This window comes from Phaethon lepturus, unplaced genomic scaffold, assembly GCF_000687285.1.
Source record: "Phaethon lepturus isolate BGI_N335 unplaced genomic scaffold, ASM68728v1 scaffold12537, whole genome shotgun sequence".
In the NCBI taxonomy this organism is placed as follows: Eukaryota; Metazoa; Chordata; class Aves; order Phaethontiformes; family Phaethontidae; genus Phaethon; species Phaethon lepturus.
This window is the reverse complement of record NW_010551209.1, coordinates 19,540-40,485: the sequence shown is the minus strand read 5'-3', so window position 1 is coordinate 40,485 and position 20,946 is coordinate 19,540. Positions and strand designations below refer to the sequence as shown.

General features: G+C 40.4%; 1 protein-coding gene across 1 annotated transcript in view; it reads right to left on the bottom strand.

The window, feature by feature from the left end:
• Window positions 1–2,465: 2,465 nt before the first annotated feature.
• The window catches only part of PKP2 (plakophilin 2), a 36,289-nt gene continuing 17,808 nt past the window's right edge, over window positions 2,466–20,946 (bottom strand). Inside the window, exons 5-12 of the mRNA XM_010290841.1 lie at window positions 20,286–20,463; window positions 11,469–11,586; window positions 9,821–9,982; window positions 8,796–8,969; window positions 8,044–8,197; window positions 5,562–5,751; window positions 4,497–4,584; window positions 2,466–2,534 (exon numbers count right to left, since the gene is read on the bottom strand). Coding sequence (XP_010289143.1) covers window positions 2,466–2,534; window positions 4,497–4,584; window positions 5,562–5,751; window positions 8,044–8,197; window positions 8,796–8,969; window positions 9,821–9,982; window positions 11,469–11,586; window positions 20,286–20,463 — 1,133 coding nt within the window. The remainder of the gene's footprint in view (window positions 2,535–4,496; window positions 4,585–5,561; window positions 5,752–8,043; window positions 8,198–8,795; window positions 8,970–9,820; window positions 9,983–11,468; window positions 11,587–20,285; window positions 20,464–20,946) is intronic.

Here is a 20,946-nt window from a genome sequence, read left to right as displayed (position 1 = left end):
CTGCTGAAATGTTTTTGATTGCGTACAAGTAGGAGATCAGTTGTAATAAGGCGTGTCATGGTTTCTCATCCCTGTTTATAGCTTTCAGTTGTTGCCAGGTCTGATATTCTTCTTTGTCACTTCCGAACAGTGCTTTGATTTTAAAGGGACACTGTCAACCCAAAAAGTTTCCACCCCATTCTTAAGGACATCTTACCGTGAGTTAGATATACTAAGTAGGGGATTTGAAAATGCCCAGCATTGGTCTTTTGTTGGTGGTTTTTTTTTTGTTTTTTTTTTTTTTTAACTGGCATGTGAGTTTCACAGAACTAAACCAATATTGAGTATTTCCAAAAGCCCCTTCCTCATCTTTAGACTGCAGTTCTTCATGCCCGTGCTACTCTGTATTTAGGTGTACTCTTTGTATATTAATTTTGCCTGCCACTACTTTTTGTGCAGTAAAAGTAGACTTGTCCAGGTTTTCTGGTGCTTATTAATTTATGGCATATGCAGTGTTACTTGGGTTAACAGATTTGAAGAAAAAGTTAGACTTTAATTGTCTGTTTGCTATAATATTTAAAAAAAATTATAAAAACAATTTCCCCAACATGTGTTGCTGTGAGTTCCCTTCCCCTGTGTTGTTTTTGGACCTGGTGTATTTTGAAAATGACCTCTTAAAAAAACAACAGTATTTTTAAAACCTCTTACTGGAATGCATTTGATTTGAGTTATTCAAAGCAAATGCAGAGGACTAACAGACCTATGAAAATGATCTGTAATGGGAAAGCAGGGTTGTTTGCTTAACTCCCCAGGACGTGTTCTGTTCTGCATGCACGTGTGGGACTTCCTGGGAATTCTATGGAAACTATGTGCACCTACCAGCACAATTCAGCTCCCCAGTATCCAGAAATATGTTTGGACACAGTGCAATGTCACAATCCGCTGGTTCCAAGTTTCTGGTAGGAGCTAGACCTTTGGCCAGGAGTGTTGCAATGAAGAGACCTGATGATCTCCTCCGTGAGGTCCCTACTCAAAGGATTATGCATCCTCTTCTGGATAAGAACAGCTGTAATAGCTCCTGCGCCAGCAGTTCAGCACGGGGGTACAGGATGGGCTCCATTCATGCAGGAAGGTTTGAAAAATACATATGCCAAAGTCTTCGTTGCCATAAATGTAGCTTACCTCCCCTGATTTCAGGAGAGTAATGCCAGATCATGTCAGCTGATAATCCAATCCAGAGTTTTATATATTTATATACGAATGTCCTATTGCTTTTAATGGACAATTTAACTACTGGTTTGTTGAGATAAATCTTGCTTACCAAAGGTATCAGATGGGGTTTTTTAAGTTCTTTTCCCTCTCTGAGGATCATATAAGGGGAACAGCCTTTAGGTGCTTAGGAATTTTTCTCCTCCTGTTACCTACTCCCACACGTGCAGACATAGTCCTTCACATCCCACATTGCATGTGATTGCTGCAGGGAGGATGATGATTTCAAATAAGAGAATATGAAGCAGGATCACATTAATTCCTTAAGCAGCACAGAGCCTTATATGTTGTATGTGTGTATGTATGTATTCAACAATAACGGCAAGACTCCAATCCCTTTACTATATATAGATGAACAACAGAATTGTTTTGAAAAAGCAATTTTCTTAAAACAATCATCGAATCACCAGCAACTAACTCTTCCACCAATTAGCAAAGAATGATGGATGTAAGTTCAGCCCGAAGTGTCTGAAACATACGGGTTCTAGTTAAACCCCTTTCTGGACACAGTTATAAATTCCAACAGCCACGTGAGGGAGGATGAGAGGAGCAATGCGTGATGAGACCTATGTAAAATCAGTTTTGTTGTTGTTACTGATGAAATCTCAAAGAAAAGAGGCTTAAGAACCTGCGGGCACATGAATACAAGCAATAAAAAAAAATAATTTTAACTTCATTGGTGCTTTTATAATGCAGGTAGTGAAACAGCTTCTTGTGTATATTCATAGAGTCTGGAGATTCTTATTTAGCATGTGGAAAGAAACAAAAAGATGAAAAACTACTATGTCCTGAGCAGTGCATTTGATGCTTACCCATTGTAGAAAACTATCTGTATAAAACAGTCTGAAAAGAATTTGCTGCCAATCAGCATTTCAAACCTCTCTGTATAAACGCCCGTTAGACTGAAGTCAGTCAAGTGAAGCTCTGACTAGTGGTAAACCTGGATGAAACTTCACCTCAAACATCCTGAAGAATCCATCTTTGGTTATTCTTGTATTGATATATACAGTGACAACAAGGTGATTAGGACTAAAAACACAAAACAGCTATCTTCTGGTCACTCAAGTCTTACATATATAAAATCAATTTTATATATAAAATCAGCCTCTTTTTTCTGAGATACTGTCCTGGTTCATGATGGCAACACCGACCACTTGAAGGTAGTTAGGTTAATTGACGGATGATCTCATTTGTCTTCAGTGGTGTTATGATCTGATTCAATCTTTTAGTGAGTTATAGGCTTTTGTGGTCCGGGTGTTGATGAAATCTGCCTTCTTAAAGTCAGCCTTTGGAATGAAACAAACAGAGTAATTCATTATCTTCAGTGGCGATTCTGCAAGGGAAGGGTGATTTCAGCTGCCTAAAAGTTAGATATGGAGTCATGGTAGGGGTCTAGGCAGAGTCCCCTACAGTCAACAGAGACAGAACGGGCATTTCCCAGGAGTGACTCGTTCAGTCTAAGGTAGGTGAGATGAATCACTGGAGCTGCTTAACTCCACTGGTTGTACAGGGAGGCTATTCTTCTAGCTCAGCTCTACAGACTGCTAACTCTTAGGTGACTAATGTCAATTGAGATTAACCCTATCTGAACAAAGAGTACAGGGCAATGCCAAAATGACTCAGGATTTTATCAGTCTCATTTGATCAAGTGATTTCTGTTGCTTAGTAGACTGACTTTTCAAAGATGTCTAGGCATCAGGTAGCCCGCAGTTTTCAGTGCTGTACCTGATATCTCTAGGGAACTTGATTTGCACAGGAACAGCAAGTAATCACCTTTTTTTGAAACTCAATCTGACAAAGGTGTCTTATAGGCATACCCAAAATACCAGTGACTTCAAAAAATTCATGACATCAGGGATATTGCTGCACAGTAAAGTCAAGAATGTAGTTGCAAAAAAACAGAGACAACAAAATCCAGAGATTAATAGAGTTTATATGGGAACAGCACTCTTATTCTTGAATACAGATTTCTGGTTCGTGGGGCAGTATACTGCTGAGTGTGATGCAAGACTGTTAAAGGATACCACACTAAGTTAGTATTTTTGAGCAAATTTCAACAACAAACCTACAAGAAGAAACAAGTTGACTAAAAAATGCTAAAGGCTAGAGCTTGAAGAAGTGGAATAGTTTTAGTTTATAGGGAATTTTAGGTGACAGAAATTCTGAACAGCAAGGAAACAAAGAATGAAAGCAGTTTGAAATGCAGGATGAAGGTAGGTAGTTTGAAGTCAAGCCAGCTGTGTGTTGAAAAAGCAGTCATAGATGTTCAAAAGGAAAGAAACAAATTGGTTTGTTGGCTGATTCATGCTGGTCATTTTTTGTTTGATTTTGACTGTGGCATTAAATGTTTGCCAACACCTTTCCCAGGCCCTACCCTTTTGTCTGAATATAACTAACACCTGGGCTTGCAGACCATGCAAACAAGAAGAGGGAACTGGGATTGTTTAGTTTGGAGAAAAGGAGGCTGAGGGGAGACCTTATTGCTCTCTACAACTACCTGAAAGGGGGTTGTGGTGAGGTGGGGGTCAGTCGCTGCTCCCAAGTAACAAATGACAGCACAAGAGGAAACGGCCTCAAGTTGCACCAAGGGAGGTTTAGATTGGATATTAGGAAAAATTTCTTTACTGAAAGAGTGGTCAAGCATTGGACCAGGCTGCCCAGGGAGGTGGTGGAGTCACCATCACTGGAGGTGTTCAAAAAACGTGTAGACATGGCACTTTGGGACATGAGTTAGTGGGCATGGTGGTGTTGGGCTGATGGTTGGACTTGATGATCTTAGGAGGTCTTTTCCAACCTTTATGATCCTGTGATTCTACGATTCTAATGAGAATAAAACTGCTCTGGTTTTAAAGCAGAAAGCTGCCTTGCTCTGCCGTTGCTTTTGCTGGCACCTTAGGCCCCCTGTGTCAGGTTGGTTCAGTCAGTGGTGGACGGACACCTACGGTGCATCACTTCTCATCATCTGAGACTTCTGGCAGGCAGCAGTGATGTTTTTCATAAACTTTGCCAGTGGATATAAAACCACAGAAGGAGAGAATATGAATGCAGAGGAACAAAAATTACGGGCATGCATTACTTGTGCGGGATTACGTACAAGTAATAGAAACACCAAATTCAGAGACCACTTGAAATCCTATCGTAGGTTGTTTTTTAACAGTGCAGAAATGCTATGGGTCCCAGAGGTAAAATGAGAGGGTTCTAGGTCTGAAAGGACAGATTACATTTCTTTGCTCTAACCCAGGTCTTACCTTTTTGTAAGCACTGTGGAGGTCGGTATGTGACCACAAGGAGTAGAGGAGGACTGAAGCAGCCCTACTAGCTTTGCTGAACGTATTACTGCAATTTTGTGAAAAGAATGACAAAACATGTTTAAATTCCCACTTCATAATCACAGTGCACATGCAGACTTCAGGAAACGTAACCTGTCTCTCCTCCAAAATGCTGTTTTACTGCTCTTTAGGTATTATAGCACATTTCATGCTGTTCTTAGTACTGAAACAAATGCAACAGACCTCCCTGCTTCACTCATTCTTCAAAATTAGAGAGAAATTAGAGAGAAATTAATTACTCTATAGCTTTCATTTTAGAACAACTATCATACTGTTCGTATTCAGTTGAGGAAAATACACGTTAACTTAATAAGCGTTCGAAAGGATCTTTCCAGCAGGTAAAATCTCTGGTTGGTTAGGTAGGATTTAAACTATTCAGAGCCTCATGAAACCTCCTTTACTGAGATGAATTTCTTCTTTCATTTTGTAAAAAGAGAGGAAAGCAAACAGAATAATTATTCATACTCACAAAGCATTGACTGTTCTCTTTTGAGTAAACATTAGTTGCACATGATTACATATTAAATAATGATTAAAGTCAATTCAACATCTATTATCTAAAATGCTCCTTTATAAATAATTTTTAAGTTCACTTCTATCTGCTCTATAAAATGTACCTCTGCACTTTTCTACTAAAGATTATCAGGGCTGTGTTACAAAAAACAGGAAATACAGAAAACTTTCAGGACAGATCTGATGATCAGCCACTGTATGTATTAGAATATAGATAATAATGTGCTGTCATCTTCTGAGGAACTATTTAAAATGCTGGAACATGGGAAATTTAGCTGTGGATGGAACAGTTGTTATAACAGATTTTTCTGTATTTCCCAATATGTGCAATTCTATTCACATCACAGTTACTTGTTTAAGCTATCCTGTTCCTTGAGATGCAGTGTTTCCCCCTGCCCTGGGTAGCAGAGGTTGCAGTTTCTTTTTTCCCCAGGGAAAGGAGGAGGGAAGGCTTCTTAACTATCATCTTACCTGTCATTCATGCTCATGGTAATAATCTTCGGTACGCCATCAGCACTTAGGAGAAGCCGCGCATTGTGAGAACTGCTCTGTGTCAAATTGTACAAGGTGTAGCAGACGGACGCTGCGGTTTCACAGACAATATCAGACACTGGGACAGACTCGGGAAGTATCGAGACCAAATCAGGCAAAACTTCTCTAGCTACAAGTTGGAAGAGAGACAAGGAATGCCATTACTAATAGGTGCGGATTTGTCTAGGGGTCCTACAAGACCTTACTCCTCCCCTTATCACCTATCAGGGTGCTGTGGGTTCCCACGACAGAGTCATGGTTTCAAGCCTGCACTACATCCCCACAATTTACATTTAAGCTGTGTCCGCACTAAATCGGACAGTATATATTTTACCTCTTATACACAATACATTAACACCTAGCGCACTGTAGTGAGGTCCCTAGGCGTGTGCTAGCAGCAGGCTGCTGCTTCCTGAGGAACCCTGTGTGTCCCATCACGGGTAGAGTGATATACAGCAAATGGAAAAAGCGTGACTACAGCGCAATTTTTGCTGCTGAACTTGTCAATGGTCAGCTATAAGGGGATGCACACACTCAACCTTCTGAGCTGGTATGTAAGCTATCTATTTAAGAACAACGGCTCATTCTGAAGTCTGTCCCTGCTCAAGAAGCACCACATCACATTGACCACACTGGATGTGACCCTACCAGCCAACCAAACAGCAAACAACAGATCTGCACATCAGCTGAGTCCTACTGTACAGAGATCTGTGCCGTGTGGACCAGACCTGACAGAGAAAATTACAGCAGTCAGCAAGAGCTCGTAACCAGCTGCTCCCACTGTAAGAAGTAGCACTGGGCAATAGTTTGGGGCATTTTGGAAAGGAAGGAGGCTTTTGCATTCAGTGTGAGGCCATATTGGCCATTCTCCCCTCCCTACCCATGGACAGAGTGCTTTGCTCTCCGTGAGTTCTATTCATTCCTTCAGATGAGTGTATAACAAGGTTCAGGTATACTGAGATTAAATCACATGCAATGTAGAAAAAGACCTTTAAAACTGGATGAACCACCTGCTGTGCTAAGTATCAGTCAAAGCAGTTATGTCAGACATGATTGATAGCCCATTTTTTATTCCATTGATAAATCAAGAAAAGCAATTTTTAGAAAGTATACATTTTGAAAATATCTGTTCAGAACAAATGTTATTTTTTCAAGTAAATTCGGAAATTTTCTGATATTTTCAATCATTTAACTTTTAGAGATGTTTTATATAAAATTAATCTCAATTTCATATCAAAGGTTCATTTTACTTGATAAATACAGCCATTTTATCTAGGAAACAGTATGCCCTTCCAAATGTTTCCCTTTGGCCAAAATTATTTGGAGAATTTGACCTGAATTCACACATGTTTTTAGTCAACCAAAAGAGTGCTTTTTCATGGAGAAAATGTTCACCTGAAGTTCCCCTAGTTCTTCCTACCATGGGTAAGGCAAGAAAATGACTGCGAACGTGCAAGATGAAGCACCTTTCTCCAAAGCTTCTGTCTTTCCCGCATTCTTTCATAAATTATTTACCTGATGAAATCCCAAATCCTTCTTCTCAGGTTAATTCTTACTCTTTCAGGGGAGATTCTCCACTTGTCATATTTAACACCATACAGATTATCCCTTTGAAATCAGCCCAACAACATATTACAATATTTTCATCAATAGGGAATGTTCTCTAAGGATTAAACAGTGCCCAGGAGACTGTTCTGCAGAATTCTGGAGGTTAATCTGCCCCATGAACCAGCTGTATGCCTGTAATTTCCCCTTCCCCCTTTGAGGGGAACACAGAAAAGGACAACAAATGATGTGAATTTGTTTTATCCTATCAGTAGGAAAAAAACTCAAATGTATATTAAATTGAAATAAAAATACTCGGAATAGAAATGGCTTCTGATGTGAAAATAATTATAACGTTTTAGGAATAAGGTTCTCCAAAAAGTTTGGACGATTTTCTCTATAACATCTTCTAGCTTCCATTCTAAAAAAAATTATGCAGGAAAACCGTGCAAGCTGCAAGCTTCCGAAGCTTTGTGTGTAAAAGAAGAAAATTTTTTTGCCAGAAGGATTGGGGATGTTCTATGATTTCTCGCAAAGGATTACAAAGCTGTGGCAGCACAGAACTCAGCACTCACCTTCCTTTACCCTATTTTAAGCAGAAGAAAAACTTCCTCTCTAAATCTGTGTAGATTTTACTTCCATTATGTATTTTCTGAAAGTAACAACAATGGAAGTATCTGATGAGGAATACACAATTTAGAGAAAACTTGAGGTTAGAGTCTTTCTCAGGCAAAACTCTTTATTTCCAACCCTGTGTAATGACTGCAGGTATCTGACCTAAAAACCCACTGTTTTTTCCACTTTTTTATTTAAAGAAGGAAAGCTTAATGCAAAGAAAACAGAGAAAGAAAGCCCATGAGACAATGTCTTTGCTCACCTATATCACCTTGCAGAGAGGTGTTGCGAGACAAGTTCCTGAGCAGTGAGATTGCCGTCTTCTTTACTGTTGGGTGGCTTACGTGCAGCATAGTTCGAATACTTGGAAGGCCATTTGCCTTCTGAACAACAGTCTGGGCCACCGCGAACGGCATCTGTTATAAGGCATGTGGCGATAGCGTGTCATTACCATGAATGTACAGCCTCATAAGCAACCGCAGCAGCTTCTCTACATCAATTTAAGCATGTTCAAAATAGTTTAATCCAGATTTACATATGAGCTGCCACAGAAAAGGAAGGTGATATAAAAGAATTTTCGAGCCCTCTTTGTCCCAGGTGCTCTTCGGCCAAAACATGACAGAGGTCATTAGTTTCTTCACCATGACAGTGATTTGTGGTTGTGTCAGAGCCTTCCTCTCCCATGGGACTGATGATGTTCCACAAACCCACTTTTTTTTGTCCTTTTAACATCTACTTATCCCTCATTGTGCAATGGATAGGCAAAATTCCATACGTGGAGACGTACGGAGCGAGAAGAAGCAGTCCCCATATTTGCCAAGCAAGAAATAGCTGCACTGCCAGTTATGATTTTCTCTTCAATGTTCTTTGATTTCCTTGATCATGTCTGTGAAACAGTGACTTGTCAGTAGTTACTTGATCTCAGTGCTGTGGGTGTGCTGCAATCCAACCCTAAACTCTGTGCATGCACACTAAGAACTAAACGACAAGAAAAAGAAAAAAAAGCAGACTTACTGGTCCAGTGCCAGCTGTGAGGTTCTGAAGAGCTCCCAGGGATGCTTCCTGGGTATAGTTTCTGGTACTCTTTGCTATTAAGGAGAGATATATCCTAATCAGTGTGGAATGCCAGAGTGATTCGACACCTCTGGGGTTGCTCTTTTCCTCAGGTAGCGGAGTGTCCTGCTGCTTCTAAACACGTAAACAGATCAAGCCTTTAGAAACAGTGACCGTATATGGCTTAATGCATCACAAGCTAAACTAGCCATTTTGTAACTTTCAATGACCAGATCATTTGCAGATTATCAAGCTGTGAACTCAAATGACAATGTGTAAAATTTAAGTATTTAACTATACTGGCCACTCCATCCAAAAAGGAGACAGGTATGGTGGAAGCTGCTTCTCATCTCTCAGCGAATGACACGGGGCAGGGGCCAAGAAGAAAAAGAAATGGCCAGCTAGAGTTGTACTGTGGCTGGAATGGGAGAAGGCAGAATACACTCCAGCAAAACTAATAGATGGGGAAGGGTCATCAATGCTTTTCTTTCACTTTCCCCCTCCCCGATACATGTTTTCTCTCCAACAATTACCAGCTGCCAGAATATTTGTGATCTGGACCACATGGCATCAAAAGAAGAGGTCCTGAGATAGCCCAGAAGCCAGCAAGTCATGGAAGTGGCAAGTCACCTTGTGCTGGTTTCACTGGTGAAACCATCAAAGCGCTCACTCATTGGTAGGGCACCTGCACGATTGCCGTACATAGTAGAGATAGATACCACCTAGGTACATCAGAGGGGATGAAGCTGAGTGGCAGCATTTCTCAGCTAATGAAACAGTGAACGGCTATGTCATTGTCACCATCAGCAGCTGAACAAGGTAACGGGCGTTAGGAAAGGCTATCAGATAAATTTGCATTTTGGGGGCAAGTAAGTGTCACACTACCAGATACATCAACAACAGATTGTTAAGTAGATTACAGCCTTATTCTTCGAAGCTGCTAAAACTGAATAACAAAACAAGATGTAACTAAACATGGGCATTACCTCCTTTACTTTTCTGCTCCGTGTTCCAAAACAGCCTGGTGTTTTAGCATTGCTAGAAATATTTCTTCTTTGCATATATATGCTCTGGGCATAGCTCTCGGGGAGTTCTATCTCTAGCTGGTAGGAAAGATTGTGAAGAATGCACACACAGTTCTCTGTGGCCTAAAATAACAAAAGAATAGAAATCTTGAAAGCTTTGGCATGCATTGAAAGAACATGTATAGACATGGGAAGAGCTTTCATTTTGGATCTTCAACAACTAACTGCAGAGCTTTTAATGACTTACAGAAGAGATAGTCTTCATGCCAGTGATCCACAAGACAGCATTTACACTGATAAATTAAACATGCCCTGGGATGTTCCTGAGCACTGAGGCCAACTGGCACACAGAGCTTGCATTCAGAGCGGGGTCCATGCCTGTTGGAAATGGTCCTGAGACATTATAATTCCTGAACTGTGCTTGGGAATTGTTTGGGCGAGTGCTATTTGGCACAGACCAGAAGTGTGCCAAGGAATGTTTAAGAGCTTAAGAGTAAAGATGATCACGTACACACCTTGCCGTAGCATCAGCAAAAGGAAAGCTTTGTATCTTTCCTAAGGAGGAAGCACTTTTCTGAGGTAGAATGCTTTTTTAAATTAGATGTGCCTTTCTGGGCATGGCTAAGGCCAGGTCTACAATTTCTGGGTGATGAGTCTAGTGGCAAATAGCTTTATTACCAGTTCCTCCTCTTCTGAAAGTTAAAAAAGGAATGAGTGGTTTTAAGACAAAATGCAGCAGGGAGCTATTGGCACAAGTGTAATATACTGGATTCTCCCTGAAGCTAATGGCACTGAATACAGGGAGATGAAGAAGCTCAAGTAACTAATCCTAGAATAGAGCCGTAAATGTGCAGTAATTACCACCACACAGCACAAGTTGTAACAGGCACGCTAGAAGTGCCTCATAGGCTGTGGCTAACCTTCTCCTAAGTGACAGCTGGTCTTCTCACACAAATTCACCCAGCTAAAAGGCAAACATCGAGTGTAAGCAATGTTCAGGGTGCATCTGCAGTCACCAGTGGGAGGAAGAGAATGAGAGGAACCGGCTTCTGGAGGTGTCCACGTCCTTGTAGTTACTGGCTTAGGCAGAACGTGTAACTTATAAAAAACTTAGGAAAATAAATTTCATTCTAAATGATGCAAGCTCCTTAATTACACTGCTACCCAAAGAGATTTAGGTTCTTCATTTCCTAAGGGGTAGATAGCACTAAATATACAGGAAAGTAACCAGATTAATTTTTAAGCTTCTAGCTATCTTCCTGAGACAACTAAAAAAGGTAATATCTGAGTTTTTAGGTGTTTCAGTACCTCTGAAAGCTGTGACTCTATGTCACATTTAAGAAAAAAGACAAAAGTTTCTAGCTCTTTCTGGTGATTCTGAAAATGTTTTCCAAAAGCTAAGGTTTGTTATTCTTTTAGAATGCAGGATAAAAAAACACTTCAGGAAGCTTCTTACTGGAGTTTCATCGTTGGTGACAGTTCTAAAAGCCCTGGAAATAAGTATAAGTTTGGCAGTTACATGACAACAGTTTCTGAACATTGGTTTCTAAGGAAAAAATATTCTCCTGGCAATTTCCCCTAGGAAAAGAACTTTCATCTCAAAGAATACCTTGTCATTAGGCTCGTGGTCTGCAATAGCTCCTTGAATATAATACACCAGAGAATCAATCAGGCCGTCACATTCTCTCATCTTTTTCCTTCCTTCTGGGCCAGCAGAGCTCATGTTTCTGTGCAGGAAGGAATACGTTGGTGAGAAGAGATTTAGTCAAAGATATTTCCTTGTGCTCCTCTGACAGACTTTTCCAGCTAAATCTTAAAGATACTGAAGTTAAGGTTGACTGCTTCCTTTCTTCAGAGCTGTAAGATAATCTGAGCCTCTGCTAAGCAAAACTTTCACTTCAGTGCACTCCCAGACAAAAACAAATACTCCGGAAAAACAAACTGTTGTGTTTGGATAGATAAGGTAAGACCTGACTCAAATCTTCATCTCAAAGTTGAATTAATCCTTTTCAAACAGCCAAACAAACTGGACTTCTTTTCCATTATTCCATTTGCAGTTATACTTTCAGTATTTAAAATAGTAGCTATGTCAAAATACCAGAGGAAAGATACCTGTAAAAATTTCCATGCACACAAATGTCCTTTAGCGTTTACCGACACCAAACCAGTTCTTGACGCAAGGTAACCCACCAACAGACACATGTTCTGAGCTTTTAGCAACGTTTGTACGCTAACGCGTAAAGGTAACCGAAGTCAGTTACGGGGCCAAATTCAGGTGGCAGTTCATGCGCCCATGGAAATGCCCCGAGGGATGCTAGCGGGCCGGAGGGGACGCGGACGCGGCCGAGCCGGTAGGTCGGAGCAGCAGCCCGGCCCCACCACTGGGCGAGAGGCTGAGGGGATGAATCGCGACGTGGCTGCCACTGCCATCGCCGCCAGACCGGCGGTGTGAGAGTTATGAAATGTGCGGGGGCAAAGAAAGGGAAAAAATACACCATGCTCAGCTGATTCCCAGCTTCCCAGAGAAACTGCTGGCATCTAAGCAGGAAAAAGATGAAGCCACCAGAAGCTGCTCAGTCAGGGAGGGAAATGCCAGATGCCTTCTGCAGATGCCTTCTGCTGATCTACCACAGCGGCTTGGACACAGATCTGCATGCTTTCTGCTTCCTCCAGACCCAAAGGAAGCCACTGTTCGCCTGGCTTTCAAGTAACATTTTCTGTGCTTTGTGGTAACCCAAATACGACTTGAAAATGAATTATGAAAGTGATTTAAAAACTCCTGAAAAGCCACACACACACTTGCTGCTTGAAGTTTGGCTCTAAATAAGCTACTGAGTTCCAGGGAAGTAACAACACTTACAATTTTGGGGTATAATTATTTTGACAACTGAACAAACTCTGAATTATGGAATGCTGGAATTATAAACCTAAGCCTCATTATTTTGGACTCCTGCAGCTCTGCTGGCCAAAAGGCTGCATGCAGTATCACATTCCAGCTTCTTTGTTTGGAATAACATTAAATATAACCCAATCTTAGCATCCATCACAAACAAAGAGGGGCAGGTTCCTTTAGATAGTTTCAGGGTGTTTATTTTGCATGCTTACTTTAGCCACTGGAAATTATAATGGTTTAAAATTTTATTAACAACAAAGCCAGTAAGGTACAGCTTTAAACTTTCCTGTGGCTTACGACTGTAAAATGAAGCTAATGTTTTATATACTGTGAATGCAGTTCTGTTCCCCACCCCTCCCCGAGAAGTACATATTCAGATTAAATACTAACGCATTGTAATTATAGTTTTACTTTAGGTCATGCTGTTAACAATATCCCTATTTATGAATCAATATTTAGATCCCTATTATGAATCAATATCCTTATTTATGAATCAATATTCAGATTCCTCAATTTGGCCTACTACAGACATCACTTTGGAATTTAATATTACCTATATATGTCACATTTGAGGCATGTCATCCTCTCATATGTTTATGGTTATACTGACAGAAATGTACATGCTACAGCCCTTCTAGCGCATAGCAAAAATAGTTTCTGAGGCACACAGACTAAAAATACTATTAAAAGATAAGTGTGGAATTTCCCTCATCAAAGGCACTTCGCTTGATACAGTATTTTGTTTTGTCCCAGTCTGTTATTCTCAAAATCCCTGAACTTTTGACAACTACGATCATGCTGAACGGCTGTGCAAGGAGAGGCCATCAGCTGACCTTTGCTGTCTAGCTTGAATATGGTGGGGCACATAGCTTTATAGCTCAGGAGGCAGAGAAGAGCCTGAATCAGAGGCACCGTCCTGCTCCGCAAAGGAAGGGAATTGCTGAACTCTGTTTCATTAAGCAGCTGATGCTCAACTGTTCACCCAGTCAGAGACATCGGTGTGTGTCTGTACACGTACGGCCACTGCATTCTCCACGTTTCCCTGTTTCCTTATCACCACAACGTGGACTGGGAAGGGAAGAGCTCCTGCTCTCCCACTTGCCCAGTTACAGTTGTAACCACCTTACTCTGGTTAGGGTCAGAGGTGGTTGAAGCTGGTTTGGTTCTGAGCTGAATGCTCAGAAGAGCATTTCAGGCAAAACCTCTGCTGACAGTTTAACTTTGATAATTAAAGCTTGAGAAATTCCAGGAAATAAAAATATTATTAGATTGGGAAAAATCTAATAATCTGAGAAGTGTCACAGAAATGTAAATTAAAAAAAAAAAAAAGATTTTGAAGCAATGGCAACATTTTGCTTAGAAAATTGCAAAACTGACTTCATCTTGGCTTCCCAAGATTTGAGGTTCTTGACAACTGGAATGTCTTCCTCTGAACGCAGGAGCTGGAATCCCTTGTAGTGGAGCTCCTGGAGGCCTTGAAATACTCAGCACTTGGGCGATTGCCATGGTTGGGCTGGCCCACTATTGTGGCTCGTGGCAACACCCATGGTGAGACTTCGGGGCTACCTAGAAATCTTCAAATCTGCCGTGCAAGTTTGTTTTACTGGCATTTTGTCAGAAGTACACTCAGACAAATACTTCTGTGGAAAAAAGGATCAGCTGGAGTCAAGATCAAGAGTCTTCTCATATAGAAACTCTTCTGCTACACAGTTCCTGATGTCTCTACCCTGTGTCGGTATTGAAGGGTTGGGAGAACGCAGCATGGGGAGAATGCAGCCTCAGGGAGACTGCTGCTTGTAGGGATGGTCTCCTTTGAATGACTCAGAGCTTAACATCTTGGGATCATCTTAACTATTAAAAATCTCTGACTTCTGGTATGCTTAAATATGCTAATCCTGGTGACATGCCCAAACTATACCACATGCTACTGTGGATGCATCATATCTCTCTACGTGCCTCGTTTATCTCACCCCGTATTTGCTGCTTTTGTTTCCTCTTGCACACATGCATGGTGTAACTATATCTGTAACCAAAATAGCCGTTTGCCCATGTGCCTGTGATGTTTGTGGAGGATCAGCTCATTCCCTATTGGGAAATATTGTTTTGATCCAGAGATGTGAGGTAAATACAAGAAAATGTAACACAGTAAAATCGAGTGTGGTTTTTGGAAGAAACAGAAGGATAATATATGTTCAGTTAGATTGCAAATGGCTCTATATGAAAGGGATACTCCCTTTAAGCCAGCGCTGAGTCACACACCGGCCAACTGTGTTGGAAAAGGTTTTACACTACTGTGAATGATCCACACAACGGATAAGAAGAGGCCTTTTGCTCCTGAGACTCATTCTGCTAAAGCTGGTAATTTGAGTTTAACCCAATTATGTGATAACGATTTGTGAAGTAGTTTGGGAAATTCTATTCCTTTCATGCATTACACAGTTCAAAAATGCAACAAGGAGGGAAAGGTTTCCAGGGATCTACTCAGTAACTACAGGCTCCAAGCTGCAAGACGCTTGCTGGAAATAACAAAATTCCTTTCAGGAATTGGGGGAGCAGATAAACTAAAGAGGAGGCAAGAGAAGATAAGAATGGATGGAAATAAACTTAAAGGAATGGCAATGCTATGCAAGAGACCTTGGTTCAAAGAGTTGTTATCATCAGTCATTTGTTTTACATTCTCTCTTAGAAGCTTCCATTATGAAATTGAGCTGACATTATGCTTTTCAACACACCCTGAGAGCTTTGGCTTCACTTCTCTCCAGAGCAAATGGAAGTAGATGTTTATGCAACCTCCTGATCTGAAGTGCAATGTTACTACTTCCTCCAACTACAGCTTTCCACCATCCCTACGGGTCACTGTGTAATTCACAAAGAGCTTAAAAGGGAGCTGGGACAGACAAAGGGTGAAAAATAATAATGAAAAACGAAGCATAACTTCTACTTTGCTGGCTGGGGAACTAGGAACAGAGAGGTTAGCTGACTTTTGTGGAGATAGTTGCCTAGAAAGTTTTAGGATGAGCCTAGTTTTAGGATTTAGCCTAGAAAGAATTAGGATGCACAGGGCCACAGGGATGCTCCAGTTACAGAGCAATTAAAACGGAAGGCTCTGTAATAAAACACAGCAGTTGCGATCACTAGCTCCAACGCTTAAATGAAATGTTTTGCTGGAGGAACAGTGACCACTAAACATAAGTTTTGTAAAGTTCAGCATTGCAGAACTTTTGGGAACAGGTATTTCAAGGTAAAAATGGAACAAGATCATTATCAGCTTTCAAGGTATAATATAGCCAGCCTTCTGCTAAGCCTTCCTTTTAATCAGAGGAAGAATCACGCCAGAAATTCAGCTATGTATATAAATAATATTCAAACCCATTTATTCTGCATGCTGTTGGCACCCTTTCAGACTCAGAGAAGGAGTATGGAGGAGGAGGCTAAGTATCTTGAAGATTTCTACCCATTTATATTGGAACTGGAGACAGAAGTATTATGCGTAGAACTTTCAGGCAAAGAAAAAGTGACTTTACCTTTAAAATCCAACAAGACTGTCTGCAGAAGTCTGCAATACTCCTCTAGATAGTTTAATACACCAATTTCACTTGTTCAGTTTGTTGGCAGGCAACCAGCAAAGTCTTTTGATTTGGCTTATTTTGCCTGTTCAGGGCACAGTGCTTTTTATCATATTTCGGGACTGAAAAATACCATTACTTATTCTAACTGCTAATGCAGAATTGTGTGGTGTACACCGCTTCTTTTTATTATATTAAGTTTTGTGACCCATGATTTCTGTAAAACTGTGTCAGAAGCAAAGCTTTAAGACAAATTACAGACCTAGAGAATGGGATTAAGAAATCCTTCTGATGTCAGACTTCCTTATCAGTGACTACATACACTGACAGCGGCAGCCGAAATTCAGGACTTCACAATACTTGTTGCGGTAACTGGTTAGCAGAATGGGGAGTTTTCTAGTTGTTCACTCATTGCAGTGTTAATATCTGCAATATTATCTGCTAGATGTGGATTCACTTCTCCTGAAATTCTGTCAAAGGGGATAAAGAGAGCTTTAATTTACCAGCTGGTAACTGTGTGGCACAGTGCAGACACCCACGTCAGATGAGTGTTAGATTTGGACTGTGGGTGTCCCTGTCAGTCAATAGGTGTGTGTAAAGTTTTGAAAATAAGTTTTGGCATTCTCCTATAACTAAGTACAGTACTATGCATAATGTATTGCACTTCAAAGTACTATTTTGACACTGCAATAGAAGCTGCAGGCTATAGACTTTATCAACATGCACAACAAACATGCTAGTATTACAAAAGGGGAGACTAATTACAGATTTATATTCTGGCAAATACATATACTCTTTAAACATCTTCATTAGTAACATCATTCCCTCAGTGCACAGTTTTTTATTTTGTGGTGTGCTCTTCTTTTAGTTTTCAGCACTACTTTGTGCAGAGATTTTTTTTTAAACTAGGAAGGAATGCTTCTAGTGACCTAATTTGGGAGGTGCGTTGATTTCCAATACAGAGAAGCAAACTGACGCATTTTAAAAATTTCAGATATTTGTTCTGTACAAATACAGTAAGCCTCATTAAAAACTATCCTTGGCTAGAATGTATGTTGGCAATCCTGCAGATCAACTTTAGCTGTGAATTTTCAAGCCCTTCTTGTTCTCCTCTCAGTTATAATTTTTAGTGTCCAAGCTCTTAAAAGTGAGAAGGACTAGAATATGGACATCATTTTTAAAATAGGTAATGTATCCTTGGACATCTTGATAAGGGCAGTTTGGGAGACTTTTCATTGAGGCTGCAGAGCTAACTGCAGCTCTGGAGCAGCCCCACTCATTGACTTACTGTACAGAGTAAGGTATGTTGAGAATCTACTTTTATTTAATTTAAAACAACTCAGCTAGTGTTACTCCTTATTGGTCTCATATCAAGTCATGTCAAGCGGCTGCAACAAGCTCGGAAATAAGAGTAATACCGCGCTAAAACGGAGGGTGATCCTGCGCGCTGGTGCACAGGGAAGAGGGGCTTCCAGAGTCCAGCCACAGGAGAGGAGCAGGTCATGCCACCGCAGAGCGGCACCGCTAACAGCCAGACTGGTTTCTGTACCAATGCAGCCTGGGCTAATTAACGTGAAAAGAGACAACCTGCTTCATTCCATAGACAATACCACTAGCGTTAGCTAGAGAGGTTTTATTATGGGTAGTTAATGTTCCTCTGTATTTGCTTTTGAGCCATCAGAGTAAATAAAAGTTAATTATTACTTAGAGATTAAGTTAATTAGCAGTTAGTAGGCTGACAGGAGTTCCTGCAGAAAAAGCTGCTTTATTGTTGAATATTTTGTATAGCTAACAATTCATTTGTCCTCTGAAACCACCCATGAGTCAGATACAGAGCCATTTACACAGTAAAAATTCATGTAGTACAGATACAACTACTCTGCTATAGGAGATGTTAGCAAAACAGATGTGTGTAAAGCAAAACTGAGCGGCTTCCCAGCCTTCAAATTTCAAACTTAATTCCTTGTACTTTATTAAGAAGAGTTTAAAACTTAGGCCATGCTGTTGCACTCATACATTACGCTTTAAATATTTCAAACTTTGTCCTTTCATGCATTTTTGAATGTGTAAACAAAAGACATGTATCTCCAATACTCGCATTTGTGGTTTTTTAACATGCAATGACTTTGAACTCACAAGCACAAAGGGCCACAGTTTTATGGACTGTTATTTTTAAAGGTATTTTTACTAAAAGATGAGGTTTTTATACCTTAGTCATTTAGAGGTGTGTTTACTGAGGCCTTTGGTATTTCTTTGTAGTAGCTGCTACTACTAATGAGTATTAGCTGACTGTAGTAGTAGGTACACAACTGTAAATCTATTCATTCACCCCATGGCTGCATGGTCTCAATTTATTTGAACTTGTTGAAAAAGTTGGACAGGGCTTACTTCCAACGTTTAAAAGATGGGTTTTTTTTCCCCCAATTTAGGTTAAGTAATTTTCTAACCAGTGTAGCTATAGTTTATGATACATCAAAGCAAGCATCTTTGGCAGCAGCTGAAAACTGAACACTTCTGTGTGCTTTTATGTACCGTATCCCCTTTACAAATTGTCTATTTAGAAGAGAAGTGATTGTGACTTGAATTTAACTCTATATATTTAACCGAAGGGTCCTTGGAGATGGTACCAAATATAACTATTAGTTGTGGTTTGTATGCTGAGTAGAAGAAAAGAGTGACTTAGTCACCGCTGAGCATGTTGTGCTTACCACCCAAAGGACTGCTCCCATGCCTGGTAAAGCTGGTTGGACTCAGCACGCATTACAGCAGGTGAGCAGAACTTACCCAACACAAATGGCAGAAAACACTGTGGTCCCATTAAAAGCTAATGCTGCCGTAGGTGAAAATGACTTGTTCAGTCTCTGGAAAGAAAATTCAAGGTACAAGAGCACTTCAGTTGTCCCACTGATGGACCTACGACACCAGAACTAATCCTTCACATATGTTAGTCTTTTGGTAGCGCAAATGGAACTTACAGGGCTATAGAACAGTGAAAAAGTAAAAATAAAAAAAAACAGCAAAGGGAGGAAATTGTGAGAGAAAGCTGCCAACTTTGTGGTTCTTACAGGAAATGCTAACGCTCCTGGGTGTCTGAACCAGAGACTGTGCTCAAAAGAACTGCTCACAACGAGTCATGCACTGCAAACAACATCACTGCTGCTTGAACAAAACATACATGACAGCAAATTTCTGTTGAGGCTACGCTGAAACAGTAATATGTGAATATAGTGAATTTTCTTTGCTCTTCATAGAAGGCTAGTTTCTTGTTTACATACAATCAAATTCTCTAAATGGAGGCACCGTTTCTAATTTATGTTTTTATGTATGTTTTATAATGTACATAATATATGAGTACAGTAGTACATGTATATAATTTATAAATAGATAAATATACATATACTGAGGGAGTGTTCTCAAAAGCTTTTTACTCATAGAGGTGTATGATCAAAAAGGTTTGGAGACCGCTGCACTAGAGTCTTAAAATAACTTTAAAACGCTCACACAAGTTTCAAGTTCCTTTCAAGTTACTGTCAGCTCTTCTCCAGTGCTAATTTGTAATACCATTCCTACAACTGTTTAAAAAAGCTTTGTTGTTACTACTATGACCATCAGTCAGGGGCTAATTTTATACATTATACCAACATCTGTTATTCAATGAAGTATCTGTTTGACTTCAATGCAATTATGCACTGCAACCAGGCCTCTGATTACTATGTTCCATTATGGATATACTTAGTCCGTGGAGTACCCATCAAATTAATATATAGGAGCCTTAAAAAGAAAGTTGTTTTCATTGTATTAAGCAGTAATTCTTTTGGTCTGATATGCATGAAGCCATATTTCAAAATATGATCTGTATGCAAACTTTTCTCGTGGAGCCATCAAAGTTCAAAGCAAGCAAGCAAGCAAGTGTGCAGCCTGTTTTATCATCACTGTTGTTTTGGGTGCTTGTAGACTAAGTGCTCACCTCAAGCATCCTGTGGCATTATAGAAGATATCAGGGTCAGATAAAACACTTGACTTTGGGTAATCTCGATCTGGCCAACCAGAGTAAGGGATGAGAACAGCTTCGGTCAGTGTCTGCAGGGCTTCTCTAATCAACAGGTTCTTCAGCTGGTCATTGGAGGACAAATTCCACAACAAACCTGCAATATCCAAAATAATATCAGAGCAGCAAAAAGACTCCCCCCACAGTTTGAAAGAGCTAATCTCAAACTCCTTGAAGTTAATGAGTGAAGGAGCCTGCCTGGCACTTGATAACCTGAAGAGGAGCAGAAGACGGTGGTAACAGTTCACCAGCCCTGATGTGAGGAGATAGAAACGGGGTAAAAAAAGGGGCATAATTAGGCACGTAAATAAAGTCAGATCTCCATATATTCAAATGCCTGACTGAGAAACGCAGTTTTCCATGGCTCTGAATCCGCAGCAACCATCTTCTCCATTACCAAAGTAACACAAGCTGAATAGAGCTAACACCACTGACGCTAGTGATCGTTCCCCACACTTCCAGGGAGGAATTCATCCCTTCTGGATGCCTCGCAGGACTAGCTGCACTTCCTACTATCAAGTAAGGACTAATGAGCTGGAGAATAAACTCACATGCAAAGAGGGTAGATGGGATGTACAGA